The 18,945-nt window shown below is 47.1% G+C and overlaps 1 protein-coding gene across 11 annotated transcripts in view; it reads left to right on the forward strand.

Annotated features, from left to right (window-relative positions):
• Nucleotides 1-18,945, forward strand: part of CAMTA1 (calmodulin binding transcription activator 1) — an 869,134-nt gene that overhangs the window by 279,559 nt on the left and 570,630 nt on the right. For all 11 annotated transcript variants that reach the window (XM_027625467.2, XM_027625476.2, XM_027625430.2 and 8 more), the window contains one exon: nucleotides 13,385-13,452. In XM_027625467.2, the coding sequence (XP_027481268.1) occupies nucleotides 13,385-13,452 (68 nt within the window). The remainder of the gene's footprint in view (nucleotides 1-13,384; nucleotides 13,453-18,945) is intronic.

Raw genomic sequence — 18,945 nt, forward strand, 5'->3', positions numbered from 1 at the left:
CTACCTCCCTCTCCCTCTGCCCACCCCCTTGCACTCTCTCTCTCAAAACAAAAAACGACAACCACAAAACTTCTGCTCTTTGAAATACATCTTTAAGAAAATTAGGGGCGCCTGGGTGGCTCAGTCGGTTAAGTGACTGCCTTCAGCTCGGGTCATGATCCTGGAGTCCCGGGATCGAGTCCCGCATCGGGCTCCCTGCTCGGCGGGGAGTCTGCTTCTCCCTCTGACCCTCCCCCCTCTCATGTGCGCGCTCGCTCTCTCTCTCTCTCATTCTCTCTCTCTCAAATGAATAAACAAATAAATCTTTAAAAAAAAAAAAAGAAAATTAAAAAGTAGGCCAGAGATGGGAAGAAAACACTTATAAAGTATAAACGTTATGAAAGACTCATATCCAAAATACAAAATGAACTATTACAATTCATCAATAAAAAGACAGACAACCCTATTAAGAACTGGGCAAAAATTAAAACAGACTTTATAAAAGAAAATATATAAATGGTCAATAAGCACATGAAAAAATGTTACATATCATTATTTATTAGGGAAAAGCAAACTGAAACTGCAATGAGATAGTTATATACTCACTACAATGGCTGAAATAGAGAAGCTTGATAGTGCCAAGTGTTGACAAAGATGTGGAGCAACTTTAATTCATATACATTCCTGATGGAAATAAAATAGTGCAACCACTTTGGAAAGCAGTTTGACAGTTTCATATAAAGTTAAGTACATACTTACCATATGACCAAGCGATTCCATGCCCTAGGTTTTTACCAAAGAGAAATGAAGACACATGCTAACACAAAGGCTTGTGAATGAATGTTAATTCCTTATGAATTTTTATTCATAACAGCTCACAACTGGACAACACAAATGTCTGTCAACATTTGAATGAATAGGCAAATTGTGACAAATCTTTACAATGGAATAATACTTTGCAATAAAGGGGAATGGATTACTACACAAAGACATGGATGAATCTCAGAAACATTATCTCAAATGAAAGAAGCCAGACACAAAAAGAATACATACTGTATGGTTTCATTCATATAAAATTCTAGAGTGGACAAAACTAATCTGCAAGGACAGAAAGCAGGTCAATGGCTGCTTGAGGCTGGAGGTATGAGGGAGATTGACTGAAAAGGGGTATGAAGGGACTTTTCATGGTGCTGGAAACATTTTATATCTTAAATGTGGTGATAGATACATAATATATTTGTTAACATTCATTGATCTGTACATTTAAAATGAATTGAAACAGTCTGATCATGAAATAGGCGGAGGATCTGAATAGACTTTTTCAAAGAAAACATAATACCCATGGCCAACAGTCAAATGAAAAGATGCTTAACATCACTCGGCATCAGGGAAATACAAATCAAAACTGCAACGAGATATTACCTCACACCTGTCAGAATGGCTAGTATCAAAAAGAAAAGAAATAACAAATGTTGGCGAAGATGTGGAGAGAAGAGAACCCTCCTGCACTGTTGGTGGGAAGGAAAATTGGTGCAGCCAGTGTGGAGAGTGGTATGGAGATTCCTTAAAAAGTTAAAAATAGAAGTACCCAACGATCCAGCAATTCCACTTCTGGGTATTTACCTGAGGAAAATGAAAAGACTGATTAGGAAAGATTTCTGCATCCCTATGTTTATTGCAGCACTATTTAGAATAGTCAAGATAGGGAAACAACCTAAGTGTCCATCAACAGATGAATGAAGAAGTGGAATAATAATATACACAATGGAATATTACTCAGCCTAAAAAAGAATGAAATCTTACCATTTACAACAACATGGATAGACCTAGAGGTTACTATACTAAGTGAAATAAGTCAGACAGAGACAAATACTATATGATTACACTTATATATGGAATCTAAAAAACAAAACCAATGAACAAATAAACAAAAATCAGAAACATACTCAACAGAGAACATACTGACAGTTGCCAGAGGGAAGAGGTGTGGAGGGGATGGACAAAATAGGTGACCGGGGTGAAGAGGTACAGACTTCCAGTTATGAAATAAATAAGTCACAGGGATGAAATGTACAGTATAGAGAACATAGTCAATAATACTGTAATAACTTTACAGATGATAGGTGGTAACTGTACTTACCATGGTGAGCACTGCATAATGTATATAAATGTTGAATGTTTATGTTGTACCCCTGAAACTGATAGAACATCGTATTCAATGAAAAAAATAAAGTACATGGGGGCACTTGGGTGACTCAGTAGGTTAAGCATCTGACTCATGATTTTGGCTCAGGTCGTGATCTCAGGGTCGTGAGATTGAGCCCTGCACTGGGGCTCTGTGCTCAGCACAGGGTGGGCTTGAAATTCCCTCTTCCCCTCCCCCGCCACTTGTGTGCACATGTGCACTCTCTCTCAAATAAATAAATAAAATTAAAAAAAAATAAAGTACATTGCCATAGAAAAACATCAGAAGGAATTTCCACCAAAATGAATGAATGAATAAATAAATAAATGAGTTATATTTTATTGTATATATTATACCTCAACATAACTGATTAAAAACTTCAGCCCAGCAATCTACTGTGTGCCTAGAATCTGCATATATTACCCCATGTACTACAGTGTGTTATCCCATAGCTCAGGTGAGTAAATGTCAAGTCATTTGACCCAAATCACGAAGGGAGAGGGAGATGGAATGACATTTTTCTACTCTACAAGTGATGCTTTTTTATCTCCCCCCAAAGGCAGATTAGATCTCACAAATTAAGGGTACACATCATTCCAATGCCTTTCAAACTACCTAGTGTGTGACTGGCATCTGGGAAAATTAATAGAGTCCTCACTGGGGTAACTTGGACACTTCCCCCAAAGCATGCTTCTTCTGCTTTAGGTGTCTTTTCATTACCCTCTGCTTTTTAGCATCTTTTCTAGGATCACACAGCAGTGAGGGTATCAGTATCCTCAGGACTGTGGCTGATTCTTATCAGTCAGGGTCCAGTCAGGACACAGAAACCATACTGATTATTTGAACAGAGAAAATTTAGTATAAAGAATTGTTAAATAGTAAAGGGTGGTTGACTACCAATAGGGATAAAGAGAATTCCAAGGGTTTTAGAAGTACCAGCTACCACTGGAAGAGCAGCTACTACCTGTAGGTTGAAGAAGAGTAGACCATAAATAATCTAAGGACTAGAAGAGTTCCTTCCACCCCTTGGGCTGAAATTCAGACCTCTTCAGAGCACCTGGACAACTCAGGAACATGCTGGCTGCCAAAGGGTATGGGCTGCAGTTTGTCGGCAGAGGTGACTTGTTGTTGCTTGAGGGCATTGGGAGGACCAGAGCTGCAGCCTGCCAGGGAGGGAGTGTGCTGTGGGGTGTTGCTGGAGCTCATGTGCATGGCCATTCGGCTCCAGCTCTGAATAATAGTGATGAGGATAATAATAGTGATAGAGGACGGAAACCAGAAAGGAGATGTCTTCTTACCACTATCATCTTGCAGGGTGACTTCATTGCTCTCTGCTGATGAAGCTTAGGATTTTGCTAGGATGGCCCAGGAGAAATGTCTACAGGGCCTATCATCAGCGTCACAAAGCAGGACAAATAAGGGTGAAATTGGAGCTAAAAGATAATGATTAACTACTGGCACAATATTGAAATAGGAGGTGGGGCAATCTTAGGTCCAAATTAATCGGCAACTATTATATTAAGGGCAGTGATTGCTCTGGCTAACATATCTCTCTTTTTCTTCTTTTTTTTTTTAAGATTTATTTATTTATTTGAGAGAGAGAGAGAGAGAGAAGGAGAGCATGAGCAGGAGGGGCAGAGGGAGAGTGAGAGAGAATCTCAAGCAGACTCTGCACTGAGTGTGGAGCCTGATGTGGGGCTCAAACCCACGACCTTAAGATCATGATCTGAGCTGTAACTAAGAGTCAGATGCTCAACTGACTGAGCCACCCAGGTGCCCCTAACATATCTTCTTCTAAAATCTTTTGCTCAAAATGTATTTTCTTTCTGGATAACCTATATGGTTTATGTCTTATAATCCACCTTGTTTTCAATGCCAGAAACAGCAGAGTGGGAGCCCCAAAGTCATGTGCCTACAGTGTCCAAGTAGGTGTGAGTGAAGCAAGCCAGCCAGGTGGGGAAGGTGGCCATCTGAGAGCTCATGCCCATCCAAAGGGGCAGCTGCTTCTCAGCTCCATCCAGTGGATGCTCTGCAGGAACTTGGGTCCAAAGTTGCCAGCTCTTAGTTTTTAAGAAAAGCTGGAAATGCCCATCTCCCAATCCTGAAATGTTGGCAAATACACCAAAGGGGAACAAACACGGTGTGCACCAAACCAGCACATCTCTGGGTACATTCAGCACCCTGGGCTTCCTTTGCTTCGGAGATGCCCTCACTGCCTTGTTTGCTCCAGCCAATTGGCTTTCAAGCCTATTTACTTCACTTTTGAAAAAATTCAACTCTGTTCCACTTTCCCACTCACACACTGTAGTTCAGGATCCCACCCTGTCCTTCCTGGGCTGAGGTCCCTCTCCACCATCGGAGTGCTATTTCTAAAGCACAGCTTTTCTTGTATCTCCCCTCCACACGAGAGCTCTCGATGACTCCCCTGGCTCTTGCGGATAGAACTCCATTCACTGGTCAGTCTAATTCCTCCCATTCTGGTGCCTCCCTACCCTCCCAGCTTTGGGTTCTGTCATTCCCCATGCCCTGCAGACTCTGCCTACTTCCCACTGCTCAAAGTTCCCCAAACACATTTGCTGCTCTCACCTTCCTGCTTTTGCACTTGCAGTTTCCTTTCCCTCATGCCTTTACCATTTGTCAGCCTGGCCACTTCCCACTCATTCTTCAAGACCCAGTTTAACTGTTAGCTCCGCGGTGAGACCTTCACTTCTCTGCTCAGCATGGACACATGATCTGGGCTGCGAGTTTGGCATCATCATCTGTTGTGTAGTTGACACAAGAGCCCTGGATCCTGCAGCCCCGTCTGTCTTCCCAGCTGTATTTCCCAGGGCCGTTACTCACATGTCTGCAATCATCAGGGCCTTGCAAAGTGCCTGGTGTATAGTAGGTGCTCAATAATTCATCAGATGATTGAACCAATGAGTGGATAATGAAATGAACGAAAGACTGGGTGGATTGCTTCTTCACTGAATCTCTCTCTGAACGTTTTTATGTTGGTTCATTGTTTCTGCTCAGATTGGCACTTTGATGGTCATGACAATGCTTTACCACATCTGAAAAAGATAGCCAACTGGGCCAGGCTTTATTGCAGAAGTTTGGGCTGTTAGGAATTTATCCTGAATTACTACTTACCATTTTGTAGGAAGTCCTCCAGATACCCTTGGATCCCTGAGATCTTAATCACCACCATTCTCATAAATTGTCAGCATAGAGCTATGCTACCACTCATATAAATAAAAAAATAGAAACCATTATTCTCTATTCTAGTTGTTGACAACAAGAGCTGGTCATTTTGAAAGCATGATTTGGGGTGCTGTTTTTAATCTGTGGGTGGGGACCCAGAGCATCCTGTAGAGGGTGTTGGCTTGGCCAGCTGGGTGCTTGGGAAGTACATCAGTGGATGGGGACAGGAATATACAGAGAAGACACATTGCACTATTGGCCCCAGGGTCAGGATATTTATCATGGAGGAGGAGACCCCCTAGCTTTATGCATGGGGTGCCCTGCAGGTGAGAGATGCCCCTGGGAGAGGGTTATGGAATGATTATTTATTTAAATTAAGGCCAATTATTTTTTGTAAAGTGCAGTGAGTGGTGGGTTCTGGGAAAATGTGCTTCCACTATAAACATGATGGTTAGAAGTCATTAATATGACATTCACACATCCCTAATAAAGTACATAACACAGAGATCTGGCACCATTGAAATACCCAGAGGACATTAAGTATGAGTCTTAAAACCAAGAGTATTGGAAACAAGATATTTTTACTTCTCATTTGGGAGTAATATAATTGCATTTTGTGGCTCCAGCAGATGCTGGGGCCAGCTGCTAGGAGAGTCCTGGCGACGCCCCTCCCCCCCCAGCTTTGGTCCTTTACAGATAAAACCCTTGTGCAGAACTCTCATAAAAAACAAACTTTAAAAATTATCCCTTGGTTGAAGATTCATTTTTTTTTTTTTTTTTTGGTGTACAAATTATCTGAGATTGTGTAGACCCCAGATATTTTTATTACTTGGACTCAGGAGTATAAAAACAAAACATACCTCTATATAGTTTTTTGTTTTTGTCTATTTAATTTGTCCCAATAAGCAATAAAGACCCCTCGAGACTGACCCTACTCTCTCCCTGACGTTGGACCCGTGCCTTGAAGCCAGATCAGAGATGGACTGTTCTAGGGAAACCTGGGAGGGACTCCTGCCCTTTTTCTGAGGGCTGCTCCAGGTGAAATTGTTGAAGGCGAAGCCAGTTTCTTGGAGCTGGATGATTCGATGGGGTGTCTGCAGTGGGAGGCTCCTTCTGGGGAAGGAATGGAAGTGACAGCGAGCTCAGGCTGAGGGATGGGGGTGAATTCAGCCCCTCCGAGAATCACGCATCCTCTCCCAAACAGATGCAGCTTCCCCACACACCAGAGGCAGGACGTGGCTCCTCACCTCAGAGGTGGTCCAGTGTGGCAGGAGCCCCGCTTCAGGGGAAGTGTTTGCTGTGTTTGCTGTGGCCACATCTGCATCCCCCCTGCCCTGGGCTCCCCGTCAGCCCTCTGAATGCAGAGGGCTTGGCTTTAGAAGGCATCTTGTTTTTTGCAGATTCCTCTGATGTCTGTGTCTAGGGCTGCATGTGCGGTGTGGCAGGTGCACGTGGCTGTTGAGCACTTTTGATATGGTTTCCCAAACTGAGCTGGGCTGTGGTCTAAAATACACACTGAGGTTTGAGAACTTAGTACGAAAAGGAATGCAAACTAGCTCACGGCTGCTTTCTGTAAATTAGTGAAATCATAATCATTTGGATCTACTGGGTTAAAATATAAAATATATGGACAAAATATATGATTAAAATCAATCTTTCCTGTTTGTTTTTACTTTTTTGAAAGCATAGCTTCTAGAAATTTGAAAATCACACCTGTGGCTTACTCGCGTTTGTGGCTGACATTCTGTTCCTACCCGACAGGGCTGCTCTGGGGGCTGGCTGGCTGCCGCCTTTCGGATGTGCGGTGTTGAGCAGACCGTAACACCTCTGCACACAGGGCACAGAGCCTTGATGGCAACCACGCCCTTGTCTGTTCACCTCCACGACCCCCAGCCTGCAGCAGGACTCAGCTCAGACGTGGGCTCTTTCTGTTGGTGGTCTTTAAAGATTTTATTTATTTGACAGAGAGAGAGACAGTGAGAGAGGGAACACAAGCAGGGGGAGTGGGAGAAGGAGAAGCAGGCTTCCCACGGAGCAGGGAGCCCGATGTGGGCCTCGATCCCAGGACCCTGGGATCATGACCTGAGCCGAAGGCAGATGCTTAATGACTGAGCCACCCAGGCGCCCCTGTTGGTGTCCTTTAGAAGAGAACTGGGCATTCTTTCATTCCTCCTTGCTAGGTCCCCTGTCATCTCCAGATGCAGAATTGTTGGGGGCTCTACAGTGTCAAGACTCAGAGACTCAGACCTTCCCCAGATGCTGCAAAACTAGGAGGGGAGAACCAGCAGGCACGGAAATGCTAGCAGCAGAGGGTGCTGTGTGTTGGGAGGCCAGGAGTGGTGCAACCATTACTGAGAAGGTTACGGAAGCTGGAGTTCCCTGGAGTGAGGCAGCAGGGAAGACTCCCTGGAGGAGGTGGGCAATGAACAGGGCCAGGCAGGTGACACGGGCAGAATCAGCGCGTAGGGCTGAGGTGGGAAGGGGCAGAAAGAGCCACTCTCAGGGCAGCCACTGTGGATGACCACAGCTTGCTTGCCACCAAAAGGGGCTTTGTAGTCCTCCATCAGACCCCATCAGCTGGGGAGGTGGGCAGACAGGCCCAGCCTTACCTGGCAATTAGGTGGTGATACCTTTGGATGGTGGAGATTCATGATGACACAGGGTGTAACAAGGCAGTGATGCCAAGCGTGGAGCCGGGCTGCCCCTTGGTCCTGCCCCCTCTGCCCTCCTGGATGGGGCTGGGTCAGTGCTTTGGGGAGGGGCCCACCCAACTCCCTCGTCTGCAGGGACCGAACCTGGTGCCAAGCAGATACAGGGGCCTGTGGGACTCTACTACATTTCATTCCCAGAGCCCCTGCCACACACAGACACGATACCTTGGCGGCAGTTTTTCTATTTGAACGTCCAAAGGACAAAGTGAACATTTAAAATCTGCAAGCTGGACAGTCTTTGCTTTGGAGCCTGCAGTGAATTCCTTCATCTTGACAGTCGGGTCATTCTTCTCAGCATTCCTGCAGTATTTAGGGTCCAAGAAGAAAGAGATACCAAGAGAGCCAGGGAGCTGGAGGAGGCCTGTGGGCATGGGGTGTAGCTCTTTGGGTTCAAGTCCAACTTTGCAGGCAGGGGGGCTGGCATTTTCTGCACCCCAGTGTCACACCTAGCTGGATGTCTACCCTCTCTTCTTGTTCTTTTTTATTACTAGTGGCACTTAGTACATTCACAATTCGGGGTAACTTTTACCATGATTTAGTTCCAATTTTATCCCCCCAAAAGGAAACCACATACCCATCAGCAGTCACTCCCCATTGTCTCCCCCTCCCCCAGCCCCTGGAAACCACCAATCTACCTTCCATCTCTATGGATTTGCCTGTTCTGGACATTTCCTATCAATGGAATCCTACAATATGTGGCCTTGTTTTCTGGCTTCTTTCACTCGGCATGTTTTCAAGGTTTATCCATGTATCAGAACTTTATTCCTTTTTATGGCTGAACCCTCTTCTGCTGTGTGGATATAGTACATTTCCTATATCCATCTATATTGTGATGGACATTGGGGTGCTTCCACCTTTTGGCGATTGTGAATAACGCTGCTGCGAACATTTGCGTAAATGATTTTGTTTGAGTTGCCGTTTTCACTTCTTTGGGGCAAGCTCTCTTCTTGTTTGAGCATCCCATGAATTTCCTGGGCCAGACTTGAGTTTGAGAGCCAACAAGATCATGCATGCACTGTGAGTCAGGAGCCCTGCTTCCCAGCGTGGGTCAGCCAAAAATGCTGACCTTGGGTAAGTCCCTTCTCTGTGCCTTAGTTTCCTGCTCTGTAAAAATGAGGTAGACCAGATCTCTTTCCATTTGCCTTCCTCAGAGCCCTGGGTTGGTGGAGCTTTGGGGAAAGAGGGAAAGGCCAGACAGTTGGGCTGAAGATCTTTTTTTTAAACCTCTTTCCCTTCTTCAGCTTGACTAACTCTCTTTTTGTTTGTTGTTTGTCTCTGCATTGTAAGATATTTTAAGTAAATGGTTTCTGAATATAAGGGATTTTCTCTGTCCCTGAAGTATAGATGGTCCCATGAATCATAGAAGCACTTCTGGGTAAAAATGAACTTGATCCTGCTAGAAGGAGAGAATCCCAGTGATGGATGCTCAGCCTGGCTTCCCTTGGTCCCCCGAAAGGTGGTGGGGCAGTGAAGTACCTCCGGGTCAGTGGGGAGACCTGTGCTGGAGAAAGCATTACTCTCCACATGCTGGTTTCCTTTTCTCCTTCTGATCACATCATAAATTCAGAACAGTAGTGGAGAGTGTAGACTCTGGAACCATTCCACATTGATTTGGGTTCTAGTTCCACAGAGACTAGCCATGTGACCTTGGGCAAGCTACCTAACTGCTCTGTGTCTCAGTTTTCCCACCCATAAAATGGGCATGGTTCCTGCTTCATAGTTTGCTATGAAGATTAAGTGAGATTATCCCTCATCAAGTCCTAGGTCAGTACTTGGCCTTAGACATTATTCTACTAATGTTAGCCATTGTGATGATGGTAATGATGACTCAGATGATGAGGTCTCTGTTCCCCTAAAAGCCATCCCCTTTCCTGGCCCAGCTGACTCTCCTTATGCTGAATTTTGATGGTCCTTACTTTGCTCTACACTATTTAGTATCTATTATTCTGTTTGGTTCTTTGGCATGTGCACATGCATTTTCCCAATATATTCCTTAGCTTTGGAAAGGGGGAGGTCTGGCCCATGGTCTGCCCATCTGATGATGAGGTAGACCAAGACCTGCAACAGGGAAATGGGCTGTGTAGACTGGGTAGCATGGGCCTGGGAGTGGACAGGTGACTCAGACATGCCTAGTCCAGCTGGAAGCCAGGCAAGCAACTTGAGCACCACAGAGGCAAGTGCCTGGGTCTGGGCATTCAGTTTCCTTTGCTCAGTAAGCCTGCTCTTAAGTGGGGATGAGTGCTCCACCAAGGGGCATTGTGTGGGAAGTATTGTTACCTTGGGGGTGGAGGAAGCAGTGGCCAGTGCTCAAAGGTTAGGCTCATAAATCAGTGTGACTTCCTATGGCTTTGCTTGCTCATACAACAGCTCAGTAGACCTGGGATGACCCACTGGGTGTGTCTACAGACTTGACTGGGCAGGTGACCCTGTAATGGTGCTTACGCTGCTCTATCATGTTGTGTCTATCACCTACTTGACCATGAGTTCTTTAAGAGCGGGCTTCAAAGTGGTCTCGTTCACTGACTGCCACACAATAGGTGCTCAATAAATATTTGTAGAGTAAATATTGAAGGCAATAAGTGGCCTAGGGGGTTTGTTTCTTTGAAGGACAGTAAGAGTAGGGGGCCCTGCTGGGTTGGGCTGAGTAGTGGCTGAGGGATGTTCATGAAGATCTTCTTTGGGTGTCTGGGTCTTCGGAACACTGTGATCAGTCTGGAGGTGGCTGGGATGTACTGTGCCCCCAACCTTCTGGGCCAGCAGGGGTCACTTAGCTCTCAGCATGATCCTGGGTAAGGACGTGGATCCGAGGGGTTCCAGTTGGCACAGACTATTTTTCTGGATGGCAGGTTTTCTGAAATTCAGGTAGATGGGTTGACACACATAAGTGGCTCAGTTTATCCACTCCCCAACTCCAACCATAGCCTGCTCTCCATGTTTTGTGAAGCCAAATGGGCATCAATAGATACATGGAAGGATCAACTCCAACTAACTCTAAACAGTCCCTGTGATGTTACCATTCGCTGTGGGCCTGGGGGACAGGGATGGAGAGGGATGGAAGGTGGGGATGGATGGAGGTAAGTCCAGCAGCACTGGCAGCTTCTGAGCTGCACCATTTTGGTAACTGCTACCTCATCAGGAGCCTCCAGATGGCAGCTCATATCATGTGGACCTCATAATGAGCGTAGCGCTAGCTGTGGCCAGGTGGGGGGGCATTGCTATGTGCCGGTCAGAGTATTAAGACTTGTTGCTCCTTTTAAGAGCCCCATGAGGTAGTCCTATCTCAGTTTCATAGAAAATGGAGGTTTCTACAGGGTGAGCAGTGTGCTCAAGATCAGACAGTTAATGAGTGGCAGAGCCAGCACCCCAAGCCAGGTCTGTTTGCTTCCGAAGCTTGTGCTCTTAACCGTGATGCTACATCACCTTGCTACAGTGGTGTGGAGTTCATTAAAGCACTGGTAAGGGTTTCCTTTAGGAACTGCTGCATTTCGCAGCTTTTAACCTATGACTTCACCTAATAGTAAACCTATACAAACACACAACAGCCTCAGAACACATGCACAAGGACACACGGACTCACTCCTACCTGTGCATTTGTTTCTCTCATGCTCACTCTTCCTCCGCCCCTCCCCTCTACCCACCTGTCCATCCATCTACACTGTTAGGTCCTGGGGATACACCAGTGATGACATATTCCTTGCCCTCGAGGAGCTCGTGATCCAGTGGGGGATGCTATCCAAGTAAACAAGCAATTAGAATGCAAAGTGATAAATCATAGGGAATGGATGGTGTGGTGCCATGGGAGCACGCAGGATGGGCAGCCGACCCCACCATGGATAGTTAGGAGGGCCAGCCAAAGCAGGGGGTGTCTGGCTATGGTGAGGCCTCAGGAAAGGCATTTTCTAAGGAGAAGAAATAGAGTATGGAACAGAAAAGGCTCAGGGATGAGAGAGAACAGGGTGCTGGTCAATCCTCTTCTTTAGCTGTACTCAGTGACAGGAACCTGTGCAATTTGGGCCCCAGGTTTCTGCTTACCAGGTTCTTGGTGAAAGATGCGGGCTTCCAGAATGAGGCAGTGCGGGCTCTGGGTTACTGGTCACTGGCTGCCTGGTGGTAGTGGCTGATGTCCATGATGATAAGAGACCCTGATCTCCGCCTGAGCCTGTGGCCTTCAGACTGCATGGTGTGGGTGGCGTTTTCTACTTTAACCTGCTCTGCTAACCTGGTTTTGGTGAGAGTCTCCTCTTTTTCTTCAAGGGCAGGTTTAGCGTCTCTGGTCACAGGTGTCAGCTCCGTTATGTCCAGGCCCAGAGGAGGCTCACTGCAGAGGAAGGCTTTGAGCCTCTGGGCGGATAGGCTGCTGTTCACCATGAGCCCTCTGGGAACCTCAGCTGCAGAGAAAGTTGAGACGGAGGCCCCCTCTCTGCATGTTTTGATAGTCAAGGGCAGCAGCTCCGTGTTGTATCATCACCAAGATCAAGGGAAATGTGTACTAGTCCATCCTTAATTTAACTCCCAATCCCTGCCAATTTCATGTTAGCAGATCCGTTTGGAGCTGGGAGTAATGGGCCATATCATGCCCCAGAGCTGGAGCAATGACTTATGTTGATGTCACCCACTGGCTTTTTATGGAAATTATTAATAAATCAGTAATTCTATCTGCAGTGATGTTGTTGTGTTTATAAATATTTAATTTACCTTCAGGTGCCCACATTTTCTCCATCTTTGCCTTGAACTCTGCTGACATTGCTCTTCTTTCTGAAGTGCCGCTCAATAGATTAAGTTATCAGTAGAAGGAAAGGTTAACCTCTCTCTCTCTTGCTCTGGAATATGGCTTTATCTTTTCTTTTTAATCTTTGTGCGATTTGGCTCAGGGCGGGTGGGAATCAGGCTGAGGGAATGTGACGTCTCTCGTGACAATGATGTAAGATGAGTCCGGCTTCAGAAGAAGACAGATGAAACTTCCCAATGATGACCTTGCATGAGTGCAGACCTGTTGTTGGCATGTATTCGTCCCTCCTTCAAATTAATGACATTTAGTATCTGAAATGGTGTCTGATGTTTTCCTCCCACAGAGAAATAGCTTTGTCCTTGCCACCGACTCATCTTTTGAAATCCAGTGCTTTGATTATTATTGTATGGCAGGCTGAATGGAAAGGGCTTAACAAAATCAAAATAGAAGCACCCTCCAAGTCAAGCATTTTCCAGCAGAGATGGGGGTCCAGACTTGCCAGGGAGGCGGCAGCTGGGAAGCAACAAGAACTTTCTTACCTCTCAGGAGCCGACGTGAGCTAATTGTTGTTATTATTTTTTTATTCTTCTGTTTCAGGAAATTGCAGCTTATTTAATAACATTTGAGAAACACGAAGAATGGCTAACCACATCCCCTAAGACAAGGTAATGTCCCAGATCTTGCAGCTTTTCAACTATGTACGGTAAATGGATTGATTTTCATTGATTACCTGGTTTGGCCAATCAATTTATGGGCAAGTTGAACATGCCATGTTGCGTTTGATAGTGTGCGACACTGAGGTCTCATTAGTTGACCTAAGACCATGGCCGTGACCACAATCAGACAGCTTAAAAACAGTGTAGCTGCCATCACATGAATTGGGACTTTTAACAGGATGGCTTAAGGCTGGGTCCCCCAGCCGGCTGCTTTGAAAGCCTTGGGAGGTGGGAACATCAGGGGAGGTTTATTTCGGGAAAGTGCCCACCTGCCACCAGTGTTCTCTAGAAACTCACTCTTTAAACGGGAAACTACTTTAACTGTCCATGTTCATCTCAACGTGCTTTACAAACTGAAAGTTGAGTCATTCTTGGTGGTGCTGAGAAGATCTCCCAAATCAGAAGCAGGGGCTAGGATTGCAGTTTATTATGCAGTGAATGAGCTTGAACCTACCACCTGCCTGAGACCCGGCCCTTCCCTCACCACTCGGGGCCGGGGAATCGGTGAAGACGTGGCCGCCTGGTGTTCTACTGCACAGATACTGCTGTGTGAACAATGGTGAAGTTGGGGCTTAGGGTGTATTGAAAAGGCAGCCTCCTTTTTCCTCCCCTGCCCTCTGGTTTTATTTTTGGTATGTTGCAATTTAGAGCTTTGGAGATCCGTGGCCAGCAATTGCCACCACCTTTCCATTAGTGGTGACAGGGCACACACTTGTCTGTGTGATGCGCATCAGCTGGAGTGTGGCTCACACGGTGACCGGACGGTGGGTGTGACTTCAGAGGCAGGAGGCTCGGTCTGTCTCACTTGGGGTGGAAGCACCAAATTCTCCAGGGGAAGGGGCGGGGGTGTGTCCTCTGCCTCCTTGGCCAGTTCCTTGACCTCTACTCTTTCTGAGCCATGGAGGAGAGAGGGTCTCATCCTCTAGAATGTTTACTCATTCTGGATGGTACTTGGAACTATTACTTTATTAGGCTTCAGTTTTTATTGGTTAGCATCATTTTGATGAGGACAAAAATGTCCATTTTGGAGGAGGTCGGAGGATATTGAGGAGAAAGTTTAGTTCTGAGATTCACATCTCCACAGGTCAGGCTAGAGGTTGGCACTCATTTTTTCTTTTTTTAACCTTTTGGCTTGAATCCCTCTCCAGAATGTTCTCAACTCCTCAGCCTTCTGGGGCTGTGATTTCCTTTGGTATAAAATCAAGTGGTTTGCATTAGTCAGCTTCTGCTGCAATCATGCTTTCTAAGAAACAATCTCCAAACTTAGTGACTTGGAACAGCAGACTTTCTCCCCCCCCTGCTCACAGGTCAGTGGGTTCACTGTGGCTTTGGTTGGGTTTCGAACTGCTCCATGTGTCTTTTTGTTCTAGGACCCAGGCTGAGGAAGCACCCACAGTCTGGGACGTATAGTCATGGAGCATGGCAGGGGCTTAAAAGCCTAAAGCAATCCGTGTAGGCATAATGAGGATCCCTGCTGGATGTGGCATCCTATGTTGCACCTGCTCACAAAGCCATTAGCCAAAGCCATTCCTGTGGCCAAACCCAGTAAGAACGGGGCCAGGAACGACATTCTTCCATGGAGCATGGGCGGGGGCAGAGTGCATGAGTGAATGGTGGCGCAGTCTACTATTTGGTGAGCACAGCCGTGTCTCCAGCTGTGGAAAGCCTGGCACACTCAGCTCTCCTTTCTTCTGGGGGCATCTTCTTCCAGGGCAGACATTCCCAAACTTGAGCAGGCACCAGGATCCACTGGAGGACTTGCTAAAATACACACGCCGGGGCCCCACCCCTAGAGTCTCTGATTCAGTGGTTCTGGGGTGGGGCCTGGTCACCTGGTATTTCTAACAGGTTCCTAGGTGACGGCATGCAGCCAGTCTGGGGCCTCACTTTGAGAACCGCTGCCCTGGTTTCTGTGGGGGGTGGGGGGAGGAAGTCTGTCTGATTTCTGTGTCTGCACTATTTCCTGACTCCGAACAGTGCCCTCACCTCGAGCAACCTGCAACTTCTCTGTGCGCCCTTCATTCCTCAGCGAAACACTCCTTGAATCTAAGTGGAAGGAAAGAGCTTCTCTTTAGCTGGAGAGTGAGATTCTCTGGAATGCGTCCTGGGCCAGACATCTGATTTCAGATACGCAGACACGTGCTATGTTTCAGAACATCCTCTGACTGCAGATCAGTAGAACATTTCAAGCAGGGATTTTGCCTTGTGTTTCAGCCTTCAGAGTTTGGGTTTCAGTTGAGAAGTGAATGTCACTCACGGTCATGCTTGACTCACTTGACTTTTTTGGAGTATAAATAGAGCTGGGAGACTTCCCATCCCGAGGCACAAAGGGGCATGCGCACAGCTGAGAGGAAATGCGGGAATCAGATATCGGCAAATCCAGGTTTGAGGCCTGGCCCTGCCCCTCAGTCACTTTGGGACTTCTAGAAAGTCATTTTTGCCCCTCATTAAAAGCCGCTCTGTTTTTCTTCATGTATGAAATGGCATCGATGCTCCTGCCCTCACTGGGCCATCACGAGGGTCAAGTGAGACCGTATTTGTGATCTGGCTTTCTTTGCATGCTGTGAGGCTCGGTGTGGATGTCCGCCGATGTCCCCACTCCTCTTGTCTGCGAGGGCGGGTCCCCGGGGCCCGCTGGAGGCTGCAACCTCAGGAGACATCTGCCAAAATCTCTCCAGGCTTTGGAAGGATGAATTTCTTTCCTCAAGGCAGAGGGTGAAGACAGAACGTTTCCTATTAGTATTATAATATCCATTCCGCGTTTATACTTGAAAGCTTCTTGTCCCAGGAGGAGGAAAAGTTGCTGTGGTTGTTCAAGGACCTTCCTAAATTAGTTGTTGAGTTGAGTTTGGGGTTCCCCCCTCCCATCTCTAGTATTGAAATTAATTGGTGCAGTTAACTGCTGAGTTCATACAAACCAGCCTCCTGGTACTAAGGAATTAATGACACCAATACTCTGCTGAACGAGAAGGCAAGGAAACTTCTGTGTACCGCTGCCACAGCCACTGCTAATTTCATTTTAGAAAATTAATAAAAATGAATTGCACCACTGACATTTATAGAGTTTCCTAATAAAATGATACATTGTTTGTGTGGAGGAATCCCTATTAAATTAATTGTTGTAATCAGTTCACATATAGATGTTGGCCTAGGAGCTGCCCAGGGACCCGCTCCTTGTCTCAGTGGCTTGCTGATGGCTGGGGGTTATAAATATAGCCCTTGCTCAGATACTGCCCTAATTACAGGCAAGGTCCCGGGAGCCCCACTCACCTGTTTCATAATGAGGTGTGCTACAAGGAGGCTCCCAGGGTTGGGGGCCTTGGCGGCGGCGGCAGCACCGTGACAGGGTTGAGTGTGGAATGTTTAAACAGCCCATATTGTATTATCAGCAACTGGGACCTTCTTGGAAATGGCAGCTTGAAAAATCACCCTTCAGGACGTCTTTATTTGGCACTTGCTGTGTGCTCAGCACTATAATAATACCATTTGGAGGCCCTAGGGAACACTGCACTCCCCACCCCACCAGGTGAATTCGGAGTCTTGGAATTAAGAGCCTCCTCCCTCGGTCTAGAATGTTCTTCCAGCTCCTCCTTCTGGCCTTGATTCAGTGTCACTTTCTCTGCGAGGTCTTCCCTGAACACACTATTTAAAAACACACCCCTACCATTCAGCCAGACCTCCTTTCTTTTTTTTCTCGTTTTGTTTCTCTGGAGCACTTGCCACCATCTGACACATGATGTATTTCATCTATTTATTTGTGTAATTCATTTATTCTTGATCCGACCTCCTCTCCCCCAAAATGACAATACCACGAGGTGCTGGTGTGCTCGTGGCTATATCCCTAGTGCCCGGAACACGTTTGTGGCATGAACGAGAGTGAGGCAGATGTGTCTGAGTGTGTGAAGGAAGAGATCCGGGCTTGCTCTGTTCCATTTCTGTCTTGTGTATCCCCAGGATTGGCTAACTGACCTGGTGCTGTGCTCTTAAGTCCTTTCAACTGTTCTGCCGGGCAGCGAGATGCAGAGAGGGCACGCAGCCTGTCCAAGATTGCACAGCAGATGTTGGAACTGGAACTTGAGGCCGGGGTTATTTTACTGCCAAGCTCATCATCTTGGCTCTAATGCTGTCCCGCTGTGTGGGTGTGGGGTTTGGAGGTGGCCCAATACATGGTTTCACTATTCCCCACCCCCCCGCTCCCATCTCCAAGATTTCTGAGTCACCCAGGAGAGCCAGGCGCTAGGCAAAGCCTCCCTGTGTTGCTGAGCACTGCTCAGGTGCATCAGTCGGGTGTGTTCCCGGACTGTCCTGCTGCACCGGACTTAGCCTCCCAGCGGCAGGCAGTGCGGGAGAACTGCACACTGCTCCCACAGTGCAGAATGAAGAGTGGAGCAGGGCACAGGGGGTGGGCTGCAAAGTTCAGCAATCCCAATAACATGTTGCTCCTCCCCTGGGAAACGTGCAGCCTTCCCTGGAAGCCGGGGACACGCAAAGCTCAAGATGGAATTGGGAGCACTTCCTTCCCAGGAATCCTGTGTACACCGGTTAGAAGGAGGCTGGAAGATGCTATTAATTAATTAATTAATTAGATTTATATAGATAGCACCTAACACTGAAGCACTAAAGGTCTAGTAATAGAATTTTCCTGTAATGAGCACTAAATGCTTCTTGGTCAATAAGCAGTAAAACAGCCAAGTCTAGGGAGGGAGTCTGGAAGGAAAGGAGAAGAAAAGTGAGACCGAAGTTTCGAGAAGATCCACGTGACTTCCAGAGACACCCCACTGCCCCTCTCTTGTCTCTTTGCCCCCCCCCCATTGCTTCTTGTGCTCCCGGCGGTGGCTAGACGGGAAGGTGGCCACCAAGTCCTCCGTCCTCTGCTCTTTCTTACCATACCCTCCCCTCCTCCCCAGGAGTCTTGTTCCCTGGAGGTAGTTAGCCAGGGCTTCTGCCCGTGTTCTGGACTGCAGTCCGCATCCGCGGTCCTCCAGATCGCCCGTAGCGCCAGTGTCATGCTTGGATTAGGGGAACCTCTCCCGCTGCGCTTCCCTCTCTGGGCTGGACCCCTCCCCGCACCAGCTGTCCTACAGTGCTCCTTTGTGGCATCATTGTTCCCCTCCAACGCCTTGGAGATTACCTGTGTGGTAAGTCCCACTCTGGTGTCACATTCAAGGTCGCTCTCCTGCCTCAACGCATCTTCTTCAGTATTTCCCTTTGACTCCCACCTCAAAGCACCTATTACAGTTAGGGGGCTGCTTCCTGCTGTCCCAACACATCTTCTGTGTCCCCTAATTTTGCCTTCAGACCTCGAATGCTCTATGTCCAGCCCAGTCTGCCTGTCCTTCGAATCTCACCTCTTTCTGGGAGCCCCCGCAAATGCACCAACCTGTGGTGAGCCCACATTTGCTGTCCTGTCAGCTGTTTGATGGTTTAGCTGCCATCAGTATG

Source organism: Zalophus californianus, chromosome 4 (genome assembly GCF_009762305.2).
Source record: "Zalophus californianus isolate mZalCal1 chromosome 4, mZalCal1.pri.v2, whole genome shotgun sequence".
NCBI lineage: Eukaryota > Metazoa > Chordata > Mammalia > Carnivora > Otariidae > Zalophus > Zalophus californianus.